General features: G+C 42.9%; 1 protein-coding gene across 3 annotated transcripts in view; it reads left to right on the forward strand.

Moving 5' to 3' along the window:
* Window positions 1–25,307, forward strand: part of scyl1 (SCY1-like, kinase-like 1) — a 123,254-nt gene that overhangs the window by 89,416 nt on the left and 8,531 nt on the right. The window contains exons 2-13 of one of the 3 annotated variants that reach the window (XM_052073935.1): window positions 15,305–15,415; window positions 16,490–16,630; window positions 17,645–17,752; window positions 17,874–18,100; window positions 18,235–18,325; window positions 19,177–19,332; window positions 19,522–19,680; window positions 20,113–20,220; window positions 22,330–22,443; window positions 22,543–22,698; window positions 24,106–24,294; window positions 24,403–24,478. In XM_052073935.1, coding sequence (XP_051929895.1) covers window positions 15,308–15,415; window positions 16,490–16,630; window positions 17,645–17,752; window positions 17,874–18,100; window positions 18,235–18,325; window positions 19,177–19,332; window positions 19,522–19,680; window positions 20,113–20,220; window positions 22,330–22,443; window positions 22,543–22,698; window positions 24,106–24,294; window positions 24,403–24,478 — 1,633 coding nt within the window. In that variant the 5' untranslated portion in view covers window positions 15,305–15,307. Of the gene's footprint in view, window positions 1–15,202; window positions 15,416–16,489; window positions 16,631–17,644; window positions 17,753–17,873; window positions 18,101–18,234; window positions 18,326–19,176; window positions 19,333–19,521; window positions 19,681–20,112; window positions 20,221–22,329; window positions 22,444–22,542; window positions 22,699–24,105; window positions 24,295–24,402; window positions 24,479–25,307 lie in introns of those variants that run through there. The other 2 variants (XM_052073953.1, XM_052073944.1) reach the window with 2 other exon arrangements.

Raw genomic sequence — 25,307 nt, forward strand, 5'->3', positions numbered from 1 at the left:
GAAATAAGAGGGCCGTTATGTAAATGAGAGTTTTGCCCAGACAAATTCGGAATGGTGTAATGTAGTCACTAGTCGGTCTTAAAACACGTGTGGGAGTGTAAATTAAGGGGATGGGCGACTGTGCAAACGTGTGCGTGACAGACGTGACTGGAGTCATGAAGTCAGGCTGCTCCCCCCGTTGGTCAACAGAGGGAACTCCCTTGCCATGGTTTCCACATTCGGTCATTTATTTTTGTGCTTCTTTATCAAGACCGGTAAACGCCACGTGTTCCAGATTTTTAGGACACAACACCCCGTGTTTGCCTGTGTGTAAATATTTTACCTTAATACTAAAGATAAACTGTGAATGGGGTTAACGTACGAATACATATCAGAAGCTTTGTGACAAGCCTTCATCAAAGAAAAGCTCATAAAGAGAATGGAACAATTTAACGTAGATCGACGTATTAGGTACATATATTGGTTGGCTTAACATTTGTCACGGAGTTTACGGCGGTTTTTTCTGGACACGAGCAGCTGAATATGGCACCGTTGCTCCCATCCCCTTCCCACAGCACTGGTAATTTTCCACTCTGAAGTTCCAGTGCATTTTGATGTTTCTAGAAATATGTCGCTTATTCCAGTGTATAATCCAAATAAGAATAGGACATGAATTCCCATATTTGTTATAATACTGACAACTACTGTTGCTAATATATCCGGGGAGTACAATTAAATGTGTATATAATACCGTGCGGCAAAAGTGCTTATGAGCGTTGTTGTACGTCGAAAAGCGTACGATTTATCCAGCTTGTCTTTGACACATTAACATTTTGTGAGTTGTTTTTTTGTATACACTATACAGTATATATTTCAACAGCAAGGGCCCTATCAGTCTGACTGCAGTAAATAAGAAGTAGATCCGGCCACATTCTAGTTTCATCCAGTTTTGGAGCCCAGAAATTTCAGTAATTAATCCGCACGACCGTTGAACATGACGTCGGCTGTTTTGATTCAAAATGTGTATGGAAGGCCTGGAACCACTAGCTTTACAAAATTTATTATAAACATTGACGTACCATTCGAAACTCGCACGAGCCCCTTAATTTAACAACCCCACCCGTCGCACTTGATGTACATAACCTGCGTTTACAATTTTGTTTATGTACTGGTGCATTTACATGTTGATCCGACATCTTAATTGTTTTTTTAACCTAAATAGCAATTATTGACCGTTTTGTTGTTGCTGCATAGAGGGACTAGTTTTCGTGTCGAATGAATACAGTCCTATCCGTGACCGAACGACTCGAAGCATATAAAAGAACGCCATTTCTTTACTGCGTCACATTGCTTCGAATCGACGCCTGCTTATTCGTTCACATCTCAGGTGAAATCTGGTTTAGTGGGTTTTTTTAATCAGTAGAATTGTTCGTGTCATAAGCTTGCTTTTGTTAAAAGATGCGGAATTTGACTTTGAATTGCGTGCATTGTCATGTAGATCCTGTGTCTGTTAAAGCGGGGGAAGAACGGTAGATTTTTGTCTTCTCTACGTTTATTAGCTATTACGGCACACTAAACGTCAGCCTAAAGATTAATTTTCTAAATGCCTATGGTCGCTATTTTTTATTGTTTCGAGTAGAAATGACCTACTTCTTGTTTTACAATCGAAACGTTGGCGAACCATACTTTTGATCACCGTGTTACTAACAAAACGGTGCGTAAGCATTTTTGTTCTTGTTTACGGTTAATCCGTTTATTTTAAATGGTCCGAGGACACATTGGCTTTCGCTTTTTGTAATCTTCTTTGAACAAAATGGCCGCCGTGACGTAAGGGCTCTGACGGTTTGCCATAGATTGGTTTGAACTCGGGATGTTTTCTCCTCTTCCGTTGACCGACGTCACAAATGACGAATGTGGGCTCGGATTCCCCCCACAAAATTGAAATGTTATCGATCAGCGGCAAGAATAGCTGGTACAGTTGAGAATATAACGTATGGTCGCTAGGTGGTCTTTTTGTCACGCTAGCCTTCTTTAACCAACGGTACTTCGTCGATATCCAATCGTACAATGGCACATTAGCCGGTAGTAAAACACTAATAGATGCTTCCACGTTATCCAAGTTACCCAATTTAAAAGCAAATACCAACACGGGATGAATCATCCTACCAATGAGGGGAAAAATGTGGGCATGCTCATTTGCAACCTGCTTGTAGATACTGTAAATTGCCACACAGCGTTTTTTTTTTTTTTTTTTGTGACTCATTGCATCAGAAGTTGCTTGGATCAAGCGCACTCGTTTTTATAACGTCAGTATTTTTTATATTAGTAGAAACCAAGTTGTTGGTTGCATCAAGTGCAGTAGTTAAACTCTTTTTTTTTTTTTTCCCCAACTTTTTACTTTATTTTTCATTGCCCTATTGGCTGTGGACTGAGTTTATTGGGAGGAATGGACGTAGTTGTTGAGAGGAAGAATGGACTTAGTCTTTAGAAGATCAAGGGATCAGCGAAGAGTGCCGACGCGGGGATGATGAGCGGGAGCGTGGTGGGACCAGAGGGCAAACCAGGCAGGACAGGACCCCAGAGCGTGTCTTGGGACCAGAGGGCGAACCAGGCAGGACAGGACCAGAGTGCTGAAGGTGACCAGAGGGCCCCAAAAGAGCAGGCAGCAGCGGTCACCAGATGGCGCCAGAGGCAGGGTAGTGTCGGCAAAGAGGTTCATCGTTGAAGCGGTTCTGCCAATCCAGAGCGAGCCAGCCAAGAGAGTTGGGCAGGGCGCAGGTGTCTTCATGCTTCAGAGTTGATCACAAAGGCTTTGGTTTGTATGACGGTAGAGGTATCTGTAACAGACCCTGTTAATTAAATTTTACACCTTTTGTAGGACCACTGTCTCGCATAGATCTCTCTTCCCTTTTTCAGGCTGTCTAAAGTCTTTCGTACCTTGATCACCATTCCTGTTGTGTGCTGATTTGCGTGGTGCTGTCCACTGGGACGAATGCCTTGGTAGTGTGGCGAGAACAGCGCCTTATCGGAATTCTCTACCCCCCCTCTGCGAGCACAAGTAGTTCCCCAGCCGGCGGGGGAGAGCCAGTCCTTTGTTCACTAGCCCTACTTGAGAAGTTTGTCTACATTTGGGTTTCTTCTACACATTTGGGCTTTGGGGGGTGGGGCGGGGTCGTGTTAACCAGTCTCTTCCTAGACTTTACAGCTTTCAAGTTGCCCTTCGCAAATGGCTTGAATAAGAATCAACTCGGTGTGCCAAGCAAACGTCATTCAAGTGGACAATTTTCCTCGCAGCATAACAGCCCCTAAAGTAGTCAGCTGGTGTAGCCAGAGCACATTTGGAATGTGGTAAAAGTCTCTACTAAGTCATTGCAAATTCTGTAAAGGCATGCTGCTGTGGGTTGGGGGATGGGGCTATGTCTTTGTTACTTTTGCAGATCGGTTTTACCGGCCCTTCAGTAAGCTACATCCAAGCCTACCTCTCCACATCTATGCATAAGGTGGAAGGCCTTCACAGCTGCGGTATTTAATTACTATTTGGGGGGAGAAAAATCGTAATCATAACGTAGCATGTTGTAACACTTGTAGTTTGCACTGCTATGTATTTTGGGATTTGGTGTTGTCGGGGAGAGGCTTTTTCCTTTGCATTTTTCAGTGTGCCGTGTCCTGTGCTTTTCCAATACCTGAGACCACCTGGAAGTCTCCTAACTCATTGTATGTACACGTTCCTTGCGCTTCAAGCATCACGTAAGGTCATTAAATGTATTCATTATTTTTAACGTTCATTGTCAGGTAAAATTGCTCCATTGCAATTCCTTTGCAATTAGTTACCATCCTTTGTATTGATAATACAATGAGTGAACTATTTGTAAAGGATTTTTCTACCTGCATAATAAATGCATAGCTTGTTGTGATTGACTACAGTTTTGGTATGCATTTGTTCTTTGAGGGGGGCGGCTTTTGGGGGAGCTCTTCTTGTGCTTTTCAGGTATTTAAGCTTGGAGCTTTGTAGAGCACGGATGTGACCAGGGCTTGAATGCTCCCTTTCAAAGTGGAAATTGAAGGCAGATAAGTGGAATCCATCAAATATTGATGTTGGAAAGCAGCTAAATATCTAAAACCCACTGGTGGGTTCTGTGTTGAATGGGCTCAGCTGCCCTCATCTCAAAAAAGCAACTTGCTATACATACCTTGAATACATAGCATTGCTTTGTCGTGTGCAGAGAAACACATTTGATGGGCTGTGATTGTCATATCTGCAGTAAAGCATTCGCGTAAGGATAACAATAGTCAGTTCTATGATTTTTTTTGGGGGGGGGTGAGTGTTGTAGGGCTTGTTTTGTCCATCTCTTTCTACAGAGAAGTCTACAAAGGAGGAAATGTGTACTGCCTGTGACATGAGAATCTCGCTGCTCAATCAACCGTCATATTGTCAGGTTTTAATTGCCTTGTAAACGGTAGTCCTCAGCTACATGCCCTTGCGCAACTGTGCCAGTGGCAGATCTGTATGTCTTTGTGTCCACAATCACGCAACTGTGTGAAGTTAGACAATTTTGTAGCTGAGGGAAGCTGTGCATTGTGCAGCTAAAACTAGAAATGCAACGCAAATGTGTTGCGGTTAATTAGTACAGGTTATGGTTGTTGGTATCCCTGCACTTGTTTTACAGAGCTCAGTTTGGTGCAGGAGTGATGTCGTCTAACCAGGAGACTAGTAAGACTTGGACTTGTTAAAACAACAGTCGTAGACGATAAGATATCTTGGAACTGGCTTTGTTAACCTCAAATCAATAAATGCTTTACTAGATAATTCCTCTTTGGCCAATGGGCGCCCTTGCTTTGCATCTTAAATCTTAAGATGAGTAGAAATTTTTGAGTTTTTTTGTGCTGGGTGTTGTGTAGATCACTCTGTTTCAGATTGTTTTCATCTGTCCACTCCGACCTCGCCCACCTCTGAATGCAAAGCCATCTGTGGAAGCCGTCCACGATTATGTAGTCCCTGAATGACGTATCGCCCCTTTGTGCGCTTGAGCTTAAAGCAAGACGTCCTTCGCAGAAGCCCTGCTCTTTTCTCTCCGTGTGTGTGTGCCTCTTTCCATTTGGTTTCCCAGGTCAAATTTCCAAACAAATTTTATAAATGGCGCCTGGGACGGGCTAACCTGTGATGGAACGGAGAATCCAGTCACTTAGATCAACAGCTGCAAGTTTGTTTCCCCTCCTAATGCACATCACTTGTCGTGGGTTCGAAGTTAAGTAATTTCAGTTCCCTTAATCTTCATGCCATGGCTTTAAAGTGTTAACTGTTTTTGCTGCATGTACATCAGTTCTGCATAACATGTTTGTACTTTGTGCATAACAATGATTAGTTGCAATGCAAGCTTTTTCTGGGGCAGGGGCACAACAGTCTTGTCTTTTCAGAATATTTTTTGCAGCATAAATCACTTCCGACTCGCAACTTAAACCACGACGCCAATTCGTTGGATGCCTTGATTCTGCCTGCCTTGTTAAATTTCTTGGAAGAATTGTGCTTCACTGAGAAGAGTAGCTGGTGATTAATGCGATTTCGTCTTTTGGCGGTAAACGACAACCACATTTATCTTGCGTTGTATAACCGTTGGCATATTTTGGGACATATGGGAGGGGAGGGGGTGGGGTGCCTCAAATTGTCCTTTTTTTACCCCTTACTACAGCTTTCACCTGAGCGGCCTGTCCGGTACCGTTCATGATGAAAAATGGATTTCAGTCCCACCAAAGATGCTGGTATCGTGTTTAATGAAAGGATACTGTCGAAACAGCAACCATACATTGTGTGGGAAATGCCGGGGTCCAGGGGCAACCAGTTGTCTTCTAGTTTCAGCCTCGTGTCCAGACTTAACCCATGCGGTGATGAGATCACATGGCAGCCAGGTCATCATGGGTTTTCTTTTCCTGGAGGAACAAGCTTCTGGCTTTGTTCCTCCAGGTTTTGCTTTTGCCCGCAATGCAGTAACAACAAAAAGCAAAAGACTCCGGTGGTGGCACTCCTGACTTTGCCAGGACGGGGTTCAATTCCCTGCGGTGTCTTGCTTTTATCTGTGTACTGTGGGTATATTTCTAAAATCTGTATTTGATGTTTCCTAATGCCGTGAAGGAGTTAGCGGAAAGACAGTGTTGCGTACCTTGTTTGTGTGCAAGTCAATGGCGGATTTGGATGATGTATGTACCTCAATGATTTTACCCGTTTATTCCACTTGCGTTTGCGGAGAGCTGATATGTACAAAATAGGTGCTCTCAATGTTTAATGTTTTGTAATACATTTCTCACTGCATGTATAAAAGCAACAAATGATTTGAAGCAAGCAACTTAAAGCATATACTGTAATTTTCCAATACTATTCCTGCATAAAAATTACCATTCAAAAACAAACATGAAGCGCAAGAATAAAGTTTCTGCTTTTTTTTTTTCTTACTCGCCCCTCAAGTACCACCACTCAAAATTTTGAGGTGCCAATGTCATGCGTATCAATCCAACTCTGCAAATGAGGGCTGACATGTGTAAGTCCAAAGACCCTAGTCTTGGTGCAACTAAACCATGTGTCAAACTTCAAGGCCAGGGGCCAGATCTGGTCCGCCATGTCATTTTATGTGGCCCGAGAAAGCAGATCGTGTGGCAACTATCATGATTCTTGCTAAAATCTACCAAAGTTTTGTCCTGTGTAATAAAGGTCAAGATTTTGCATAATTGTCATTGTTTACAATAATTGAACAAAATATTGACTGATTTCAAAACTAGTAATCCAACAATTTGTAGTGTACAAGTATTAACATGAAGAGATGATAACACATTTATTTGGTGGGTTGCGGGGGTGCTGGAGCCTATCCCAGCCATTTTGGGCAATTTGTTGGGGACACCCTGAACTGGTAGCCATCCAATCACTCCAGTTTTGGTGTGTTCAATCAGCCTGCCATGCATGTTTCTGGAATGTGGGAGAAAACCGGAGTACCCAGAGAAAATCCATGAAGGCCCGGGGAGAACATGCGTACTCCACACAGGGAGGCCAGAACTGGAATTAAACCTGGTACCTCTGCACTGTGAGGTCGATGCTCTAACCACCGGTCCACCCGTGAGAGTGTGACAGATTTAGCTTTGAGGTGAAATTTATGGAATTTTACAGTGATATGTCATGAAAGTAGGACATTTAAGTAAAGGATGCAATGGTGATTTGCTCATCTCAAAACAATTCATTGAAACAAAAGTTAAAGGACGCACCATGACAAAAAATGTCTTTAACGCCGCATGTGCCCTTAAGCATTAATTACAGCTTGACTATGTCTCATGCTGTTCAGACTTGTCTGCTGATGCATGGCATCCCACTCTTCTTGAAGGGCAGCTGTCTGGTCATTGAGGTCTTGGTGTGCGGAGTTTCAAACCTCTACACAGCGACACAGCTGATCCCATAGGTTTTCAATCTGATTTAGGTCGAGAAAAGGTGCAGGCCATTCCGTTTAATTTGAGGTACGGTACACCCGTCTCCCAACAGCCGTTCCCAGATAATGCAACCTCAATGAGATGGAGCATTGTCGTCCGCGAAGATGAAATTGGGCCCATGTTATTCATGTAGGGGCACAATCACAAGATTAATATTGTTATTCAGATAGGATGGCTTGTCACTGTATTATTCAGAAAGTGTAGGGCAGTTCTATACTGACTGGACACACCTGCCGATACCGGAACTCCGCCACCACCGAAAGGTCGTCTGGTGACAACAGTGGCTGATGCATAGCGCTCTCCATGATGTCTCCAACATCATTGGCGGCCATCATTTCTGCTCAACGTAAATCGACTTTCATCAGAGATCGGAACAAAGGCCCACTGGTCCCTCCAGTGAAAATGCTCCCTGGTGCATGCAAGACAATGATTCCTATCCCTGGTGGCCTGGTCAGGTACCGTTGCAGGTTGCTTAGCACGCAGACCACACTGATGTACCGGTAAATGGTTTTGAATGATTTAACGTGACAATCGGGTGCCCCTCACCTCCCTTAAACGCCTGTCGTGAATTTTGCCTTGAAGCTCCTTATTGGAGAACAGCATCTTGTGCAAAAAGTAATGAAACATTTGAATTTTAGCTGAAAGCCATATATCCCTTTTTGTGAGTAATGGACGTATTAAGTATGGAAGGGGGCAAATAGTTTTTGCCTCCTGATTTCTGTTCTTTGCTTATTGATCACACACAAAGATTTAATATCACAGAGACAACCCAAGGAAATACAAAATGCCGTTTCTAAATGCCAATTTAATTAATTTAAAATAACACAGAAATCAGGAAGTTCATTAAAAATTTTAACCTGTCATGCATGATGTTGGAATGTGGGTGTATCCGGACAAAACCCACACAGGCACGGGGAGAACATGCAAACTCCACTCATGAAGGCTGGAGCTGAAATCGCCCCATCCTATTTATCGATCAATCGGTAGTTCGATCAAACGACGAACTAAATCTAATCTATCGATAGTAAGAATCTGTGTGTGTGTGTGTGTGTGTATATATATATATATATATATATATATATATATATATATATATATATATTAGTGATGGGTCCATGAGGCCTCATGAGGCGTGTCGACACACTGACACACTGTGTTGATACTGTGCTGATACTGTGTCACTGACCACTGCCACCTGCTGGACCTACAAGATCCCTGCAGCCAACCCACTTAACAGACTGAACTGACTAATTGTTTTGTATATTGAACATATAAAATATACAATTGGGTAATAAATTGGCAAAAGGTGAAGGTAAGATATAAAAAAAGGAAAAGAAAATAGTAATCATCACAAATATGTGTTCAAAGGAGTAGAAAGAAGCAAAAAACCTACCCGAGTCCTACCCCTTCTTATATATGAATTGATCATTGTTCTAAATAGGAAAGAAAGTCTAAATATCATATATAGCTGAATATATACAGCTGTACTAATACATTTTTACAACATTAGGTTTGTATATACAGTACATACTCTTTAGAGCACATGTATATGTCGATTTTCTCATATTCATAATGGATGCTACATTTCATTAAGATATTAAATAATCTCATCAATGTATTTCTGATGTATTGCTATATTTCATGAGTGTATCGAATTTATCAGCTTAATTCTGATTTGTGTAGTTGTCTTGTACTACTCTCGAATTCATTTTTAATCTCAGCAAGAGAGTTCCTCATTTTACTGGTCCGTTTCAGAATCATTCCACAGATTTACACCTATTACACATACACTCCTTTGTGTGATGTTCGTTCGTGTTTTGGATTTTTTTGTATAGATTAGTACCCCCTAAATTATGACAACTTTCTCGAATTTTAAAAAGCTTCTGGATCTTTTGGCAAAGGTTATTGTGTGCTTTGTACATTAATTGGGCGATTTTGAAGTCATTCAGGTCATGAGATTTCATTGTTTAATTTGATAAACAGTGGATTTGTGGGTTCCGTCCATTTGGAGCCAGTGATTGTTCCGATTACTTTGTATTGTAGTTTTAAAACGGTGTTTTACTGGCATTTCCCCATATTCCCACACAATAGGTCAAATATGGAAGTAATAAAAGTATAAGGATCTCTTATTCAGCAAATCCTTAGTTTTTGGGAGGATCCCCATGGTTTGGGATATTTTTCTTTTATTATCTATTATGTAGCTGCCAGCACAGTTTTGCATCTACAACTGTTCCAAAACATTTTCATAAGGTCATTCATCGATTTGATGATGAAGTGTATACAATATCATTCACATCCATGCATTCATTTTGCAACATTCAATGTGTTCAAATAATGTGAAGATCATTTGAATGAGGATGCTTGTGGGCTTTTATTTCACAAATTTTTATTGAGAAAAATAAGATGCTCCAATGTTTTAAACTTCAGCCTGTTGCGTCTTTTACAAGCGATTTCTCCTGCTGTGGAGAACACACGCTCACAAGGGACGGATGAGGCTGGCGTACAAAAGGAACTCCTTTGCGAGGTGGGAGAGGTTTGGGAAAGAAGTGTGTTGGTCCTTCCAGTACAGCCGCTTCCTGGAACCTTGATTGTCAAACATGGGAGGGGAGAGTCAACCAATAATAATTACTGATCGTCAATTAAATCATCAACATAGCAACCGTGAAAAGATGAGTGAACGTTTGTATACCTGGCGTAATACTGGGTGTATCGCGAACTTCATTCTCATGCTTGGCCCGATAATGCCTCAGCATGGTGGAGGTGCTTCTGTTGGTGTATGACAATTCGACTTGGCAAATTCGACATTTCACCTGTAATGAAATGTGAATAAGAAGTAACTAAGAGTTACCTTGAAATGTATTCGGATTAGAATAGTACAACACATGTCAATAATCTGAGAGGCACTCGGCGAGTGCCTCTCGCCGAGAGGCTCTCGGCCACAGAAGGCGATTAGAATAAATAAATAATACCTTATTCTCCAGGACATCAAAATGGTCCCACACGGCGGATGATTTGCGTCTCTGCTCCATAATCGGCAAGGCACGAACACGAAGTCTGTACTGACACGAACTTCGACAAGCGAGCGTGAGTAAGGTCTGGCTTGTTTCGGCAGGTGGCTTTGTGTCGCCAAACGACTTCCTTATAAACACTGTGGGGCGGGCTTTTGCTGCGTCAACGCCCTCTGCACTGAGTCGACGCCCCCTGGACTAAGTGGCGCAGCCTGTACTGTGCCAAGCAGCCGATGCAGTCTAAACTGCACCGGTGCAGTCAATTAGCAGCCTGGACTGTGTCAACGCAGCCGATGTGTCAATTAGCAGCCTGGACTGTGTCAACACAGTCGATGTGTCAATTAGCAGCCTGGACTGTGTCAACGCAGCCGGTGTGTCAATTAGAAGCCTGGACTGTGTCAACGCAGTTCACGTGTCAATCACGTGACGTAATGAGCCAGCACATGCATCGACACGTGGTTTGCTCTGTGAGCCCGGCGCATGTGTCAATGCATCGGTGTCGCTGGACCCATCACTAATATATATATATATATATATATATATGTGTGTGTGTGTGTGTATATATATGTGTGTGTATATATATTAAGGGTGTGGAAAATAATCGATACATCGATGCGCACGTGCGCGATGCGAGTGCATCGGCTCATTCACTGGGTACGACGCGATTGACGGGTGAAATCGAAATTCATCACGATGCATTGGTGGGTATCGGTAAAATCCGATTCAAGCGCCGTTTTATTCATGTTAAACGTCACCTATCTGCCCTTTCATTGGTGCAATGAATGCACCATCATTATTTTATGTTGAATACGGACGGTAGCCGTGTGTCACATACAGTCCAGTACACAGCTAGCGAAACACTATTGAAGTTCGCGCAAGCAGCAGCGAGGAAACTACTGTATTTAATGCTTCCGCAACATTCAGATCTTATGTTTGGAAATACTACGGCTTCGAAAAGAAATATGGAAAGTTTGATAAAACCTCGGTAATTTGCAAAGAATGTCGCACTACGAAACCATACAGCGGCAGCGCCACAAATATGCAGACCACTTAAAACGATGGCACCACATCACCGACAAGGTTCCCGCCCCCTCCCCATCCAGTTCATCGTTGGACACCGGAGAAACTTGGCAAACCAGGTCAGGATCAGAAAAAAAATCGCCTCTTATTTTGGGGGTCCCCTTGCAGCTCTGTGACCGCGCAAGGAAAACTATATATGGATGACTCTTTTGGACATTTCATTTTGACACTCAGTGAGAGTGGTCTGTGTATGCTACAATACACACAGCAGCTTTGAGGCTGTGACTGCCACATTTTTTCTGTCCTATGGAGATGGATATTTCATATAAGACACTCAGTGAGTAGTCTGTTTGTGTTTACACTACAGCAACAGCTGTGAGTCTCAGGTGCCAAATTGTTTACATTTTCTTTGCACAAAACCCAATTGTGAAAGGGCTTAAATAAGTTTGTTTTACACGTTCTACCGTTTATAAGGAATAAAGTGGTCTATTTTTTGCAATACCATACTGAATTCCATCTTTTTAAAACCTTTTTCTCTTTGCGTATTTGCATCATGTTTAATTGCGCACACAATATCACAACAAATTGCACTGTATCGTATCGGATCGCATTGATTTGAATTAAATGTGTATCGCATCGTATCACATCGTGAAGACGGTGAAACATATCGCATCGTGTCGCCAGAAAATTCCATGTATCGTTTAAGTATCGCATCGCTGGTAGTGCATCGAGATGTGTATCGAATCGTCCTCAGTGCTGAGATTCACATCCCTAATATATATGTGTGTGTATATATATATATATCTGTGTGTATATGTATAAAAAAAAATCCTCATCTCACCCCTCGGGTGGTGTCCGTCCCTCGTTCAGCTCGGGTCCTCTACCAGAGGCCAGGAAGCTTGAGGGTTCTGCGCAGTGTCCTTGCTGTTCCCAGCACTGCACATTTCTGGACGGAGATGTGCGATGTTGTTCCCGGGATCTGTTGCAACCACTCATCTAGATTGGGGGTCACTGCCCCGAGTGCTCCGACCACTATAGGCACGACTGTCACCTTTACCTTCCAGGCTCTCTCCAGCTCCTCTCTGAGCCCTTGGTATTTCTCGAGTTTCTCGTGTTCCTTCTTTCTGATGTATCCATCATTTGGGACCGCTACATCCACTACAATGGCTTTCCTCTGCCCTTTATCTATGATCACAATATCTGGTTGGTTTGCCATTACCATCTTGTCAGTCTGGATCTGGAAGTCCCACAGGATCTTTGCTCTGTCATTCTCCACCACCTTCGGAGGTGTTTCCCATTTTGACCTCAGAGTTTCCAGTCCATACTCCGCACAGATGTTTCGGATGTTTGGCCACCTTATTCCTGCAGGATATCTGATCACTGGCAGGGCAGAGCTGTTTATTGCCCGGGTCTTATTCTTGCCCTTGAGCTGGCTTCTTAGGACTTGCCTCACTCGCTGGAGGTATTTGGCCGTAGCCGCTTTCCTTGTTGCCAGTTCGAGGTTGCCATTGGCTTGTGGTATACCAAGGTACTTGTAGCTGTCCTCAATGTCTGCTATTGTTCCTTCAGGCAGTGAGACCCCTTCAGTGTGGACTACCCTTCCTCTCTTAGTCACCATCCGACTACATTTCTCAAGCCCGGCTTGGCTTAGGGGGTTCAGTCCTATGCAGAACAGCAGTGGGGAGAGTGCATCACCTTGGTATATGCCACATTTGATGGACACTTGGGTAAGTGGCTTGCCATTGGCTTCAAGTGTGGTTTTCCACACCCTCATCAAGTTCGCAACGAAGGCTCTTAGTGTCCTGTTCACCTTATACAACTCCAAGCATTCAGTGATCAATGTATGTGGCATCGAGTCATAGGCTTTCTTGTAATCAATCCAGGCTGTGCACAGGTTGGTACGTCGGCACCTGCAGTCTTGTGCGACTGTTCTGTCAACCAGGAGCTGATGTTCGGCTCCTCTGGTATCTCTACCATTGCCCTTCTGTGCTTCGCTCATGTATTGATCCATGTGTCCACTTATCTTAGCCGCAATGATGCCCGACATGAGCTTCCATGTTGTGGAGAGACAGGTTATTGGCCGATAGTTGGATGGGGCTGCACCCTTCGAAGGATCCTTCATGATCAGGATCGTTCGCCCTTCGGTTAGCCATTCTGGGTGAGTCCCATCCCTCAGCAGCTGGTTCATTTGTACTGCTAGGCGCTCATGGAGTGCTGTGAATTTCTTTAGCCAGTAGGGGTGGACCATGTCCGGGCCTGGTGCTGTCCAGTTCTTCATATCTGAGACTCTTTCTTATATGTCTGCCACTGTTATGGTAACTGGGTTCTGTTCAGGGAGGTTGCTGTGCTCCTCTCTCAGGGTCACCAGCCATTGTGCACTGCTGTTATGTGCAACCTCCTTCTCCCATATGCCTTTCCAGTACCTTTCAGTTTCCAGTCTTGGTGGGTCAGCTCTGTTGTTAGGTCCCTGCCACTGAGCGTACACTTTCGCAGGTTGTGTTGCAAACAGCCTGTTTATTCGTCTAGCCTCATTCTCTTTCGTGTACCGCTTTGGGCGACTGGACAAGGCTTGGAGCCTTTGTTTGGCAGTTTCGAGTGCTTCAGGTATGGTCATCTGGATGTACCTCTCAGGTATCGGCCTTTTCATCACACCTCTCTGGGCCTCCGTGACTCACATCTTTCCGGGCCGCCTTGATCTTAGCCTCCAACCGTCTTTTCCATGGTGGGTAACGTATCTCATGGCTTCCATGGTTGTTCTTATAGCCCAGAGTCTCCAGGATCACTGATGCTGAAGCGTATATCAGCTCTGCTCTTTCTGTGATCGTTACGGTAGGGATCGCCCTCAGTGCTGCATTCACACTTTCTATGAGACTTTCAGATGGTACTTCACATAGCCGTTGTAATCGGTTTCTAGGTTGCCCAGCTTTCATTCTCGCCATGATCTTAGCTTTCAGGTCAGTTGCTGCCTCGCGCAGCATTTCATTCATTGGGGCTGGTCACCCAATCTTATCATCTGCATTCATTGGGGCTTGCCTCCCAATCTCTTGTATGACCTTCACCCAGGCTGCCCTTCACCATGGAACCTGCGTTGTACCTCATAAATCTCAAGTTGTGACAGCAGTTGCCGTTTGTGAATGTTGGAACACTGAGCTACTAGTTGTTTCGTGGTCAACCGTGACTGTGGGTTTCGAAGTAACCATTTAGCCCACATTCTCTGCATGTAACCGCTCTGACTAGGGTTGCTTGAGTAGTAGCATTCCAACATCGCATCGCATCTCGCTCATCTCCGCTTTGTTCCAGTAGCCCATTTTTCATCATGGTGCTCTGGTTCCCCAGCACCTGACGCAGACCTTGTTTGGCCGGGCGACGTCTGAGCCGGCATGTCATTCGTTTTATTGTCTCTCATCATTGTATGAGGTAGGCATTAGCGTGAAGGATCTTGCCCATGGACCCACACTGGATGGTGTTATGTGCTCATTTTTTTGCCCCAAGCGGGATTCGAACCACCGTCTCCCATATGCCAACCGATGCCTTACCAACTGAGCTATCCAGCCGCTATATATGTGTGTGTGTGTGTGTGTGTGTGTGTACATATACATACATATAGATACATACATATATATATATATATATATATATACACACACATACATACACACACACACAGTTTATATAATTTATTTTATTCTATTTTTAAAAAGCATTACAACGGAACGAAATACCGAGCCCGTGTTTCCTCAGAAGCTTTTCCAGCGGTTTCCGTTTACAAGCTTGCAGTTCTTCTCCACTTGGTATCGAGTATGTTTGTTTGATGAGGTGTGTGTTCGAAAGAGGAGATGTGGTCCTTTTTTGCCAGGGATCCCGTCAAAGACTTTGCTTATGAAATTCTTCCAGACAGCCAAGAAAAGTCTGGAATATGGTCATTACATCGTGGCAAGCGAAAGGTAAAAAGATACATACCTCTCCCGATCCTTAGCCAACACTTAGCTAGTTTCGGCCTGTTGAAGCCCACTAAAATCACAACACGTATTCGATATACCAGTTTACTTTTAAAGGCTGCCCATTCTCTTGTTATTGCGGTGGGTTGTTTTTATATTTAATTTTAAACGTCGTACCAAAAGCGCTTTAAGAAATGACATCTTACTCCGGTCACGTATTTGTCGCCACGTCACCCAGTGTTAGCCGCATCAAAAGCCACGACTGATACACTTTGAGACTTGATTTTTCTATTAGTGTATTATATTTTGTGTGTGTGTCCGCACATTTGATCTTGATAAATCCAACTGTAGCATAATCGTTAAGCTGTCAGTGTCATCCTCACTGATGATAAATCCCAATGTAGTATTGATTGCCAGCTTACTCTCGTCTTCCATTTATTTATAAAAGGCATGTTATTTGGAAACACAAAAGTAGAAACAAAATTTCAGTTGACAAATACCATTGAAAATCTGGTTGTACAACCAGTTTTCAAGTGATGATCGAAATTGAGAGAGAGATTTAATAGTAGGGCGGCCCGGTATCCAGTGGTTAGCACGTCGGCTTCACAGTGCAGAGGTACCGGGTTCGATTCCAGCTCCGGCCTCCCTGTGTGGAGTTTGCATGTTCTCCCCGGGCCTGCGTGGGTTTTCTCCGGGTGCTCCGGTTTCCTCCCACATTCCAAAAATGTGCATGGCAGGCTGATTGAACACTCTAAATTGTCCCTAGGTGTGAGTTTGAGCGTGGATAGTTGTTCGTCTCTGTGTGCCCTGCGATTGGCTGGCAACCGATTCAGGGTGTCCCCCGCCTACTGCCCAGAGACGGCTGGGATGGGCTCCAGCACCCCCGGCAACCCTAGTGAGGATCAAGCGGTACGGAAGATGATTTAATAGTAATCAAGTCAACATAATTTAAATATGGTACATTTTTTAACGGGTAACTGGTATATTTTTTAACATAAAACTAGTGGTAACTGAATTGAAATATATTCTAAAAAGTAACCATGTGTATGAGTACTCAATTTCACACTTTTCTCTTCTCAGTCCAATGGAGAGCCAGTGTCTGTGTTCATGCACGAGGTGGCTCAGGGGTCAGAACAACAGGCACAGCTGGCAAAGGCAGCCTTCAAGCGGATGAAGACCCTTCGCCACCCCAACATCCTGGCCTACGTTGACGGCTTGGAGGTGCGTGTTTACTCTGCCATGTGAGGGTCAACATGGTTCCTACAGGTCCTTGAAGTTCAGAGAAATCCATAAGAAAAGAAGTTGTAAAAATTGTGTTCTTAATTGTCCTTAATTTTCAAGGAAAACTTCTAAAATCAATAAATATCCATAAAAATTAACCTGTGGTGTTCATTTCATTTGTGTATGTAATTTTCTCCGCCCTTCCAATGAATTTTTTTTTTTTTTCTTTCCGGAAAACGCGACTGGTGCCCTTCCCCTTAAGTCCCACTGTCGGGCCATATGCCTTCTTAGTTCCCGCTCTGTTTTTCCCGCCGTCTCCGATCAGTTCCGATAATGATCACGTGATCACTTCGGGTCATTTCGGCACAATTTCACATACAGTATGTCAAATAAAGGGTTAGCTGATTGCCCCTGAAAATAAACATGTACCCTTCCTTTGGCAGCAATGATTTGAACACCAGCTCAGCGATATGTGGCTTTCTGTTAATTAAATCCACGTGAAACCCTGCTAATTGGAGAAAAAGTCGTTAAAAATTGCTAATTTAGCCCTCTCAAAGTCCTTAAAAGTTCCGTAAATAAAAAGCAAGTGGAAGAGTGGGAACCCTGGAATTGCACACCCACAGTGATGACCTGATGACCAAGGGGTTGGCAGTGCTCAGGGAGGACTTCCAACAATGGGGGCAACTGGGACAAAAATTAAATACAAAATACTTTGATTGGTTGCCTGTCTTGGTGCTCCTGTAACGGGGAGAGGTGGCGGCTGCTGATATGATTTTTTTTTCTCAAATAATTACGTATGTGTGGCCTGGTACCACAGGACCAGTGGTTGGGGAGCCACGCATCCACAGTAATGTAGTCATGAAACTGCTCTGAAAGCTATAAAACCATTTCAATTCATTTGCTACTTTAGGCAATACATCATGCATCATCATTTTTGATTAGGGTTTTTTTTCAGTGCTTTTATTGAGATTTGTGACATTTGTCACCTTTGTCTTATTTCAAATCTCATTCCAGACGGACAAGAGCTTGTACCTGGTCACTGAACCAGTGACGCCACTAGTCGTTCACCTGAAGGGTGCTCCTAGTGAACTGGAGGTCTCCTGGGGTCTGCATCAGATAATAGTGAGTCACTTTTTTTAATGTTTTAGGTCATGTCAATTGAGATTTTTTTTTCTTTCCCCTGGCATCCCTCTTCAAGTGTCCTTTAACTTGGACTCAATTTATATGTTTGTATTTCCATCAGAAAGCTCTGAGTTTCCTGGTGAATGATTGCCACCTGCTCCATAACAACTTGGGCTTGTGGGCCATCTTTGTCGACCGAGCAGGAGAGTGGAAGCTGGGGGCACTTGATCATGTTGCCCCAGAACAATGTGATCCAAGCGGGGGCTCGCTTCCTGATCCAAAGTCCATTTACCCGGACATGGAGAAGTATGACCCACCGGAGACACCCAATTGCAGTGGAGAAAAATGGTGAGAAATTCCAGGAGAGAGCATGTTTTCAGGTCTTGTCATGACTGCAACAGACAATGTACGAAATAGATGAAGTCCTGGCAAATACAATTCCACTTTTTTAAAAAGGTGTCTTTTTTTTCTTTCTTTTGTAGGGCGAGGGAAGTGTGGCGGTTAGGCTGTCTGATCTGGGAAGTATTTAATGGGCCACTTTCCCGCGCGTCCTCACTTCGTTCACTCGGGAAGGTTAGTCACTTGAACACTATCCTGTCATTTTTCATGATCAGACTATTAATCTTCAACGTTATCTTGCACTCTCAAATACTAACATACGATATTTAGTTTCTGAAAAAGCTGTTGTGTTTTTTCCTTCACCCAATTTAAATTAATCTGGGACCAACATTGTAACAAGTTTGCAATAACCTACTACCAAAAATGGTTTCTGCCAAACCAGACAAAATATGGTTAAAGTGATGAATTATTTTAACAAAGAATTAGTTATGTGGATCAAATTTGACAATGGCATTTATCTGAAAAGATTGCTTAAAATTGTGCAATATTTGCGGTATATATATATTTTTTAAATATTTCTTTTCATTTTCAGTCAGTCTTGTGTTTTTTTGTTTTTTTTTTGGAGGGGGAGACTGTTCTTTTCATCACTGTTTTGAATTATTTTCATATGTTTTATTGATTCAGTGTTTGGTGTTTCAGTTATTATAAATACTATTGACTTGACTTGACTATTATACATTGTTTTGAACAAGAAATGAAATGACTTTAGTTCATTTTTATAGCCTTGATGTCAAAGTGTTGCTGCAAATTTGTGATTGGGTGGTGGCATGGCTCAGTGATGGAGTGGCCATTTCCCAAACCAAAGGTTGGGGGTTCAATCCATTGCAACCTTGTCAACATGTCCTTGAGCAAGATAGTGAACCCTCACTATCTCCTATGCTGCACCATCAGTAGGTAAATGAGGACACGGTGTAAAGCGCTTTTAAGTACCAAAGATAGAAAAGTGCGACAAAAGTGACAGCCCAGTTAATTGCTATGTTAAGAGTGTGCTTCAGTTCGCTCCATGGTCATCTCTGTACTCACAGATCCCCAAGGCTCTGGTTCCTCACTACTGTGAGCTGGTGGGTGCCAATCCACGGGCTCGGCCCAATCCAGCCCGCTTCCTCCAAAACTGCAGAAGCCCCGGAGGGTTCCTCAGTAACAGCTTTGTGGAGAGCAACCTCTTCCTGGAGGAGATCCAGGTGCACATTCTCACAAAAAAATACAGCCACTCACGTAGAACAGGGATTTGTTTTGACATAAATTCCATATATATTTGTTCCAGCTCCACAAAGTCACAACAATCTTCAGTGTTACTCATCACTTCATCTTTATGCTTTCACTCGATCATATAAATTGTCAAATAATATTGGATTATTACTCTTTCTAAGATTAAGGAGCCGGCGGAGAAGCAGGAGTTCTTCCAGGACCTGAGTGACAACCTGGACTCCTTCCCAGAGGACTTCTGTAAACACAAAGTCCTGCCTCAACTGCTCACTGCCTTTGAGTTTGGAAACGCCGGCGCCATAGTCCTCACACCACTTTTCAAGGTCAGTCCTACATCTCTTTTGAATACTTGTTAATGCCAGAGTGGCTCAAACAGCTTAGCAAGTTAAATGCCTTATTTTGTCAAATAGTTATGTACTCCGAAATACATTGTGGCCTTTAATTCGTGGCTGGCTGACGGCTCCTTTTCTTCCCTCATGAGAAAAAAAACAAAACATTGCAGGTTTCCGTAAATACCTTTTTCAATGACAGAAGCAAGATATGTGGTGATATGTGTATTGTATGTATTGCAGATTTCTTTGCTAGAACACAGAGCTATGCCCTGTGATGAAATTTACATTGAGCATTACCACTGCCAGGATAATCAACAAGAGCCTTCAAACAAGACCAAACACAATTCTTACAAATGTATTTCCAACATAGAACTCATTTAGAAGGAGCGTTTGAGCTCAAGTGTCTTCAAAAATGTCAACTAGGTGGGGAAGTTCCTGTCTGCTGAAGAATACCAACAGAAGATCATCCCCGTCATTGTGAAGATGTTTTCCTCCACAGACAGGGCCATGAGAATACGACTGCTTCAGCAGGTACTTACTGCATGGTCACAGTAGCAAAATCTCTCCCTCATGCGGACCTAACAGTTGAGTCTCATGGGCTAATGTACTCTTTAGCAGAATTAGGGTGCAACCGATGAATTACTCAGCTGATTTTTCTCATGCAATTTTAGCCCTTTTAAAAATAATCCATATATACCAAAGTTTTGCCCATTAAACACCAATGTCTAACTCATGAAGTAGTAAATTCTGTTACGTGTCGGAGTTGTGCAAAATTATGTTCTTATGCCGTTTGTTACTACATGGTGCCCTGACTCCATTCAGTGCAATGCGTGTCTTTCCTTTGCCAATGATGTAGTTGCCACAGTTCTTGGGTGACTGTGAACAAACAACGATAACATTTACATTATCCGTGCAATTTTTGTGCTGCAGAAGCTCTTGAGCATCAAACTGCTTTTACAGCAAAATCTTCTGCTCCTCTAATACCAGTGTAAGCCACAAGTGCAGGTTGAGAACAAGAAATATCATGTAAAGTCCATCATTCGTAACAATCAGAAGGACAACCAGGAGAAAGTCCTGGGTAAATGTCAACCTTTACATATGGACAGAGACATTTCTTAAGATGATTCCATGTTTATGGAAAACATCTGAAAATGAAAACGAATAATTCAGAGCCTTTTCATAGTGAACCTAGCAATGCATAATGTGTTGTCGACAAACCCGTTCATTGCGTGGTCGATTTCCGCGGTATGACGTGCTCTCAAATGTAACATTTCTAAAGGCCTCACTGTGATGTCAGCAGGTGCATCCAATAGGAGTAGTGCTGTCGGAGTAATTTCAGAGTTCTAACGGTAATAGACACTCCATGCATAGCACCCAGTATCATTCTACAAACCCAATTCCAATGAAGTTGCGAGGTTGCAAATCATGTGTTGCGTACATACTCTACAAAGACAAGATATTTCATGTTCAAACTGATAATCTCTGGTTTTGGCAAATAATTAACATAGATTTTTATGGATGCAACATGTTCCAAAAAACAGCGTCATGTTTACCACTGTGTTATATTACCTTTTCTTTGCATAACCTCAGGTGATGAAATCTCTGAATTCCGTGCAATTGTACAATAGGAATATTGTCCTTCAACTGGTTGACAGTTTTCTCACAAAGTTCTTCACAAAGAAGTGAACCTCTCCCCATCTCTGCTTGTGAATGACTGAGCAATTCAGGGAAACTCCTTTTCTATGCAGTCATGGACCCACCTGTTCCCAATTCACCTGTGGGATGTTCCAAACAAGTGTTTTACGATCCTTCCTCAATTTTCTCAATCTTTTTTCCATGTGTTGCGGCTTTTTTGGACATAAAATTCAAAGTTGATGATTATTTTGCTAAAAACAATAGTTTATCAGTTTGAATATTAAATATCTTGTCTGTGTCGTGTATTCGATTGAATAGAGGTTGAACGCGATTTGCAAGTCATTATTCTGTTATTATTTATGTTTAGCACAATATCCCAACTTCATTGGAGTTGGGTTTGTACTTTGCAAAAACATACCGTAATGATTTGATTAAACAGAATTAAACAGTTTTTGTCACATTGCATCGACTGACAGGCCATTGTGGGGTTTTCTCTGAAGTGTTTGTCTTGACCAGTTGTGGGTAGTATAAGACAAAATAGACTGATATGCTGCTCATTGAGAAATATCAATTCCTCTCACCTCACCATTACGGCACCATTATTAGTTTGTTCTTCACAGAGGATAAAGATTTTATGACTGAGTACCTTTCAATTAATGCACAACAAGTATTTAGTATTAGCATTAAGCTGGTGAAGTGAACACTTAAGATGTGTGGTTGTTTTCAACACACAACATGTAATTCTCTTGTTTTATGTTTAGTTTGACAGTGAACTTCAACCGGGGGTGGCACTAAACAGCATAAAGAGTTGTTTAATTATTTGCCACAGGTGTCATTGTTGTAAAGGGAGATGAGTTCACTGCCACCATACAGCGTTCGTATTCCAAGTCTGATCTTGAAGGCACCAAAAAATTTGCCGCACGTTGGCTTGTATTTCGAAAAGGGTTAAGTCACTCCTATCTCAAGCCATGACTGGACTTTCTTTTCTCTTCTCTCTGACTCTAGATGGAGCAGTTTATTCAATATCTTAACGAGGCAGCTGTGAATTCCCAAATTTTCCCTCATGTTGTTCACGGCTTTACTGACACCAACCCTGCAATCAGAGAGCAAACGGTTAAGGTATGTGCTCACTCCAAATGCAACCACATTTTTACTTTAAGGTCTACAGACGTTTGTCTGATGCAGCATCTCCCTCCCTCCCCCTCCTGCTCTGCTCAGTCTATGTTGCTGTTGGCTCCCAAACTGAACGAAAGCAACTTGAACCAGGAGCTCATGCGCCATTTTGCAAGGCTGCAGGCTCGGGATGAGCAGGGCCCGATCCGATGCAACACCACTGTCTGCCTGGGAAAGATCGCCTCCTACCTCAATGCCGGTGTAAGTCACAATCGCAAAGATTGCAAAACAATACAAGAGTCAACACTCAGAGCTCAAAACGTTTGGCGGTCGAATAAATTGGAATTCGAAATGATATCTCAGGTCAAGTCCTGAATTGAAAAATAATCAAGAATTTGAAAACAGGACTAGATGAGAGACAACTGATCTGCTTGTTTTCCATCTGTTTACTTGTGAGTGAGGTAAAGCTTCCCTCACATCTCAAAACAGTTTTTTGTTTGCTTCTTGTTTTTGCACTCAGGAAACAATGAACTCATTCACTCCCAAAGACATATTTAGATGTCTTTTCAGACGCCACACATTTAATCCCAGTTCCTCATGTTATATTGACTGTACTGGCCATTTTCAGAACCTTTTTAAGTACAGTCAATATAACATGAGGAGCTAGGATTAAATGTATGGCGTCTGAAAAGATACCTCAATACGTCTTTGGGAGTGAATGATTTAACTCCACACACTTTTTACTTAAACACTTAAAACGAACCATTCCGTATTTTAAAGTTTCAGATGGTGAGATGAAAGGTCGAGGCCTGGAAAGCATAAATTCAATTTCATTTATTCTTTTGGAGAAAATGTAATTGCTTTGTATTGTCATTGCATTACACAAACATTTTCCAACTCTGTTAAAGATGTGAAGAACTAAGAACTAAACGGAGGCTCAGAGGGGATTGTTGGATTCACCTGGCGCTTTAAGAGGGGCGGGGCTGCCACTGACAGGCGACCGTTCGCGCGAGGTATAAAAAGCAGAATCGCATTATGTTGCGTTAGTGAATACACTCGCTTCGTCGTCGGCATGGCCCAATGGTTATTACCTGCTTCTGCTACTGCTTCTGATACTGCTACTGCAACTACTTTCATTTCATCTACTTTTGCTGCAAAATGTTCAAATAAATGTATCAAGAAAGTACAGAAAGTGTGATCCTTCCATGCTGGCCGACGATCCCTTTTCAGAGGGCCGTAAAAAATGGAAATAACTGAACAGGGATCGAGCCTTTCCCGTTGCTGGTCCCTCTCTCTGGAATTACCTCCCACTGAACATTCGGCAAGCCTCCTCGCTGCCCATCTTTAAAACCCGACTCAGAACTCACTTGTATTCTTTGGCATTTGACTCAGATTTGATCTTAGTTTTGCTGTTCGGTGCTTTCTACCGTCTTTGTTACTGATTTGTTGCTTTACTGTTGTATATATTAGTTGCTCCATGTACAGCACTTTGTGTGCAGCGATGGCTGTTTGAAAGTGCTCTATAAATACAGTTGAGTTGAGTTGAAGAAAGAAAGAAAATAGTGTCTACCAATAAAATAGAGAAGTAAGCAATGAAATCTATTCAGGGGCATTGAAGACACTCAAAAATAAATGATAATACCAAGCAATTGGTCCTTATCTTCACAGACGCGACAGAGAGTTCTGATTTCTGCCTTCTCACGAGCAACAAAAGACCCATTCGCAGCCTCACGTTCTGCTGGTGTGCTCGGCTTCGCTGCCACACACAACTATTACAGCCTAACCGAGGTTGCTGCCCGAATTTTGCCCACACTCTGTTCTATTACTGTCGACCCTGACAAGAGCGTCAGAGAGCAGGTACTTTTTCACTTTTAAGTACACACATTTGGAGCTTCATGCATGATTTAGTCATTTCTGTTGCTTTCCCTTGTCATGTGATTTTCTGCTTACTTTGATCTCTGTCAGTCTTTCAAAGCCATCAAGAGTTTTATCTCCAAGCTGGAAACTGTGTCAGAAGATCCCACCAAGCTTGCTGACATTGGTACAAAACAGTTGCCGTTTGTTTTTTTGATATTACTCACTTGTGACCAGATATCGGATGCGTTTGTAATTGACTGCAGTTGCAAGAAAAAGTCTGTGAACACTTTGGAATTACCTGTGTGTTCAATAAAAATACAGGAGAACCTATTGTCTGTGTGGCATTAGTTTAGGCAGACTGTTTATGTATTGTTGTGACTCAAGAGGAAGATCAGAATACATTTTATGACCAATTTGTGCAGAAATCAGAGGTATTCCAAAGCGTTCACATGGTTTTTCTTGCAGCTGTTTAGAATTTATCATTCTGATGCAATAGCAATCTCCACCAACTTCAAAATTAAACATACATTACAGTTATATTAGAGCCAATCAATAATGATCACATTTGAAATGAATAGGAAGCAGAGTCTGGGGACTCCGAGGTGGGCGCTCCTATCTCTGTGGTCGAAGTCACAGATGTGGTTAAAAAGCTCCTCGGTGGCAAGGCCCCAGGGGTGGATGAGATCCGCCCGGAGTTCCTCAAGGTTCTGGATGTTGTGGGGCTGTCCTGTTGCCCTGCAACATCGCATGGTCAGCGGGGAGAGTGCCTCTGGATTGGCAGGTGGTGCTCCCTCTTTTTAAAAAGGGGGACCGCAGGGTGTGTTCCAACTACAGAGGGATCACACTCCTCAGCCTCGCTGGTAAGGTATATTCAGGGGTGCTGGAGAGGAAGGTCCGTCAGGAAGTCGAGCCTCAGATTGAAGAGGAGCAGTGTGGATTTCGTCCCGGCTGTGGAACAGTGGACCAACTCTACACCCTTAGCAGTGTCCTCAAGAGTATGTGGGAATGCGCCC

This window comes from Hippocampus zosterae, chromosome 1 (genome assembly GCF_025434085.1).
Source record: "Hippocampus zosterae strain Florida chromosome 1, ASM2543408v3, whole genome shotgun sequence".
Classification (NCBI taxonomy): domain Eukaryota; kingdom Metazoa; phylum Chordata; class Actinopteri; order Syngnathiformes; family Syngnathidae; genus Hippocampus; species Hippocampus zosterae.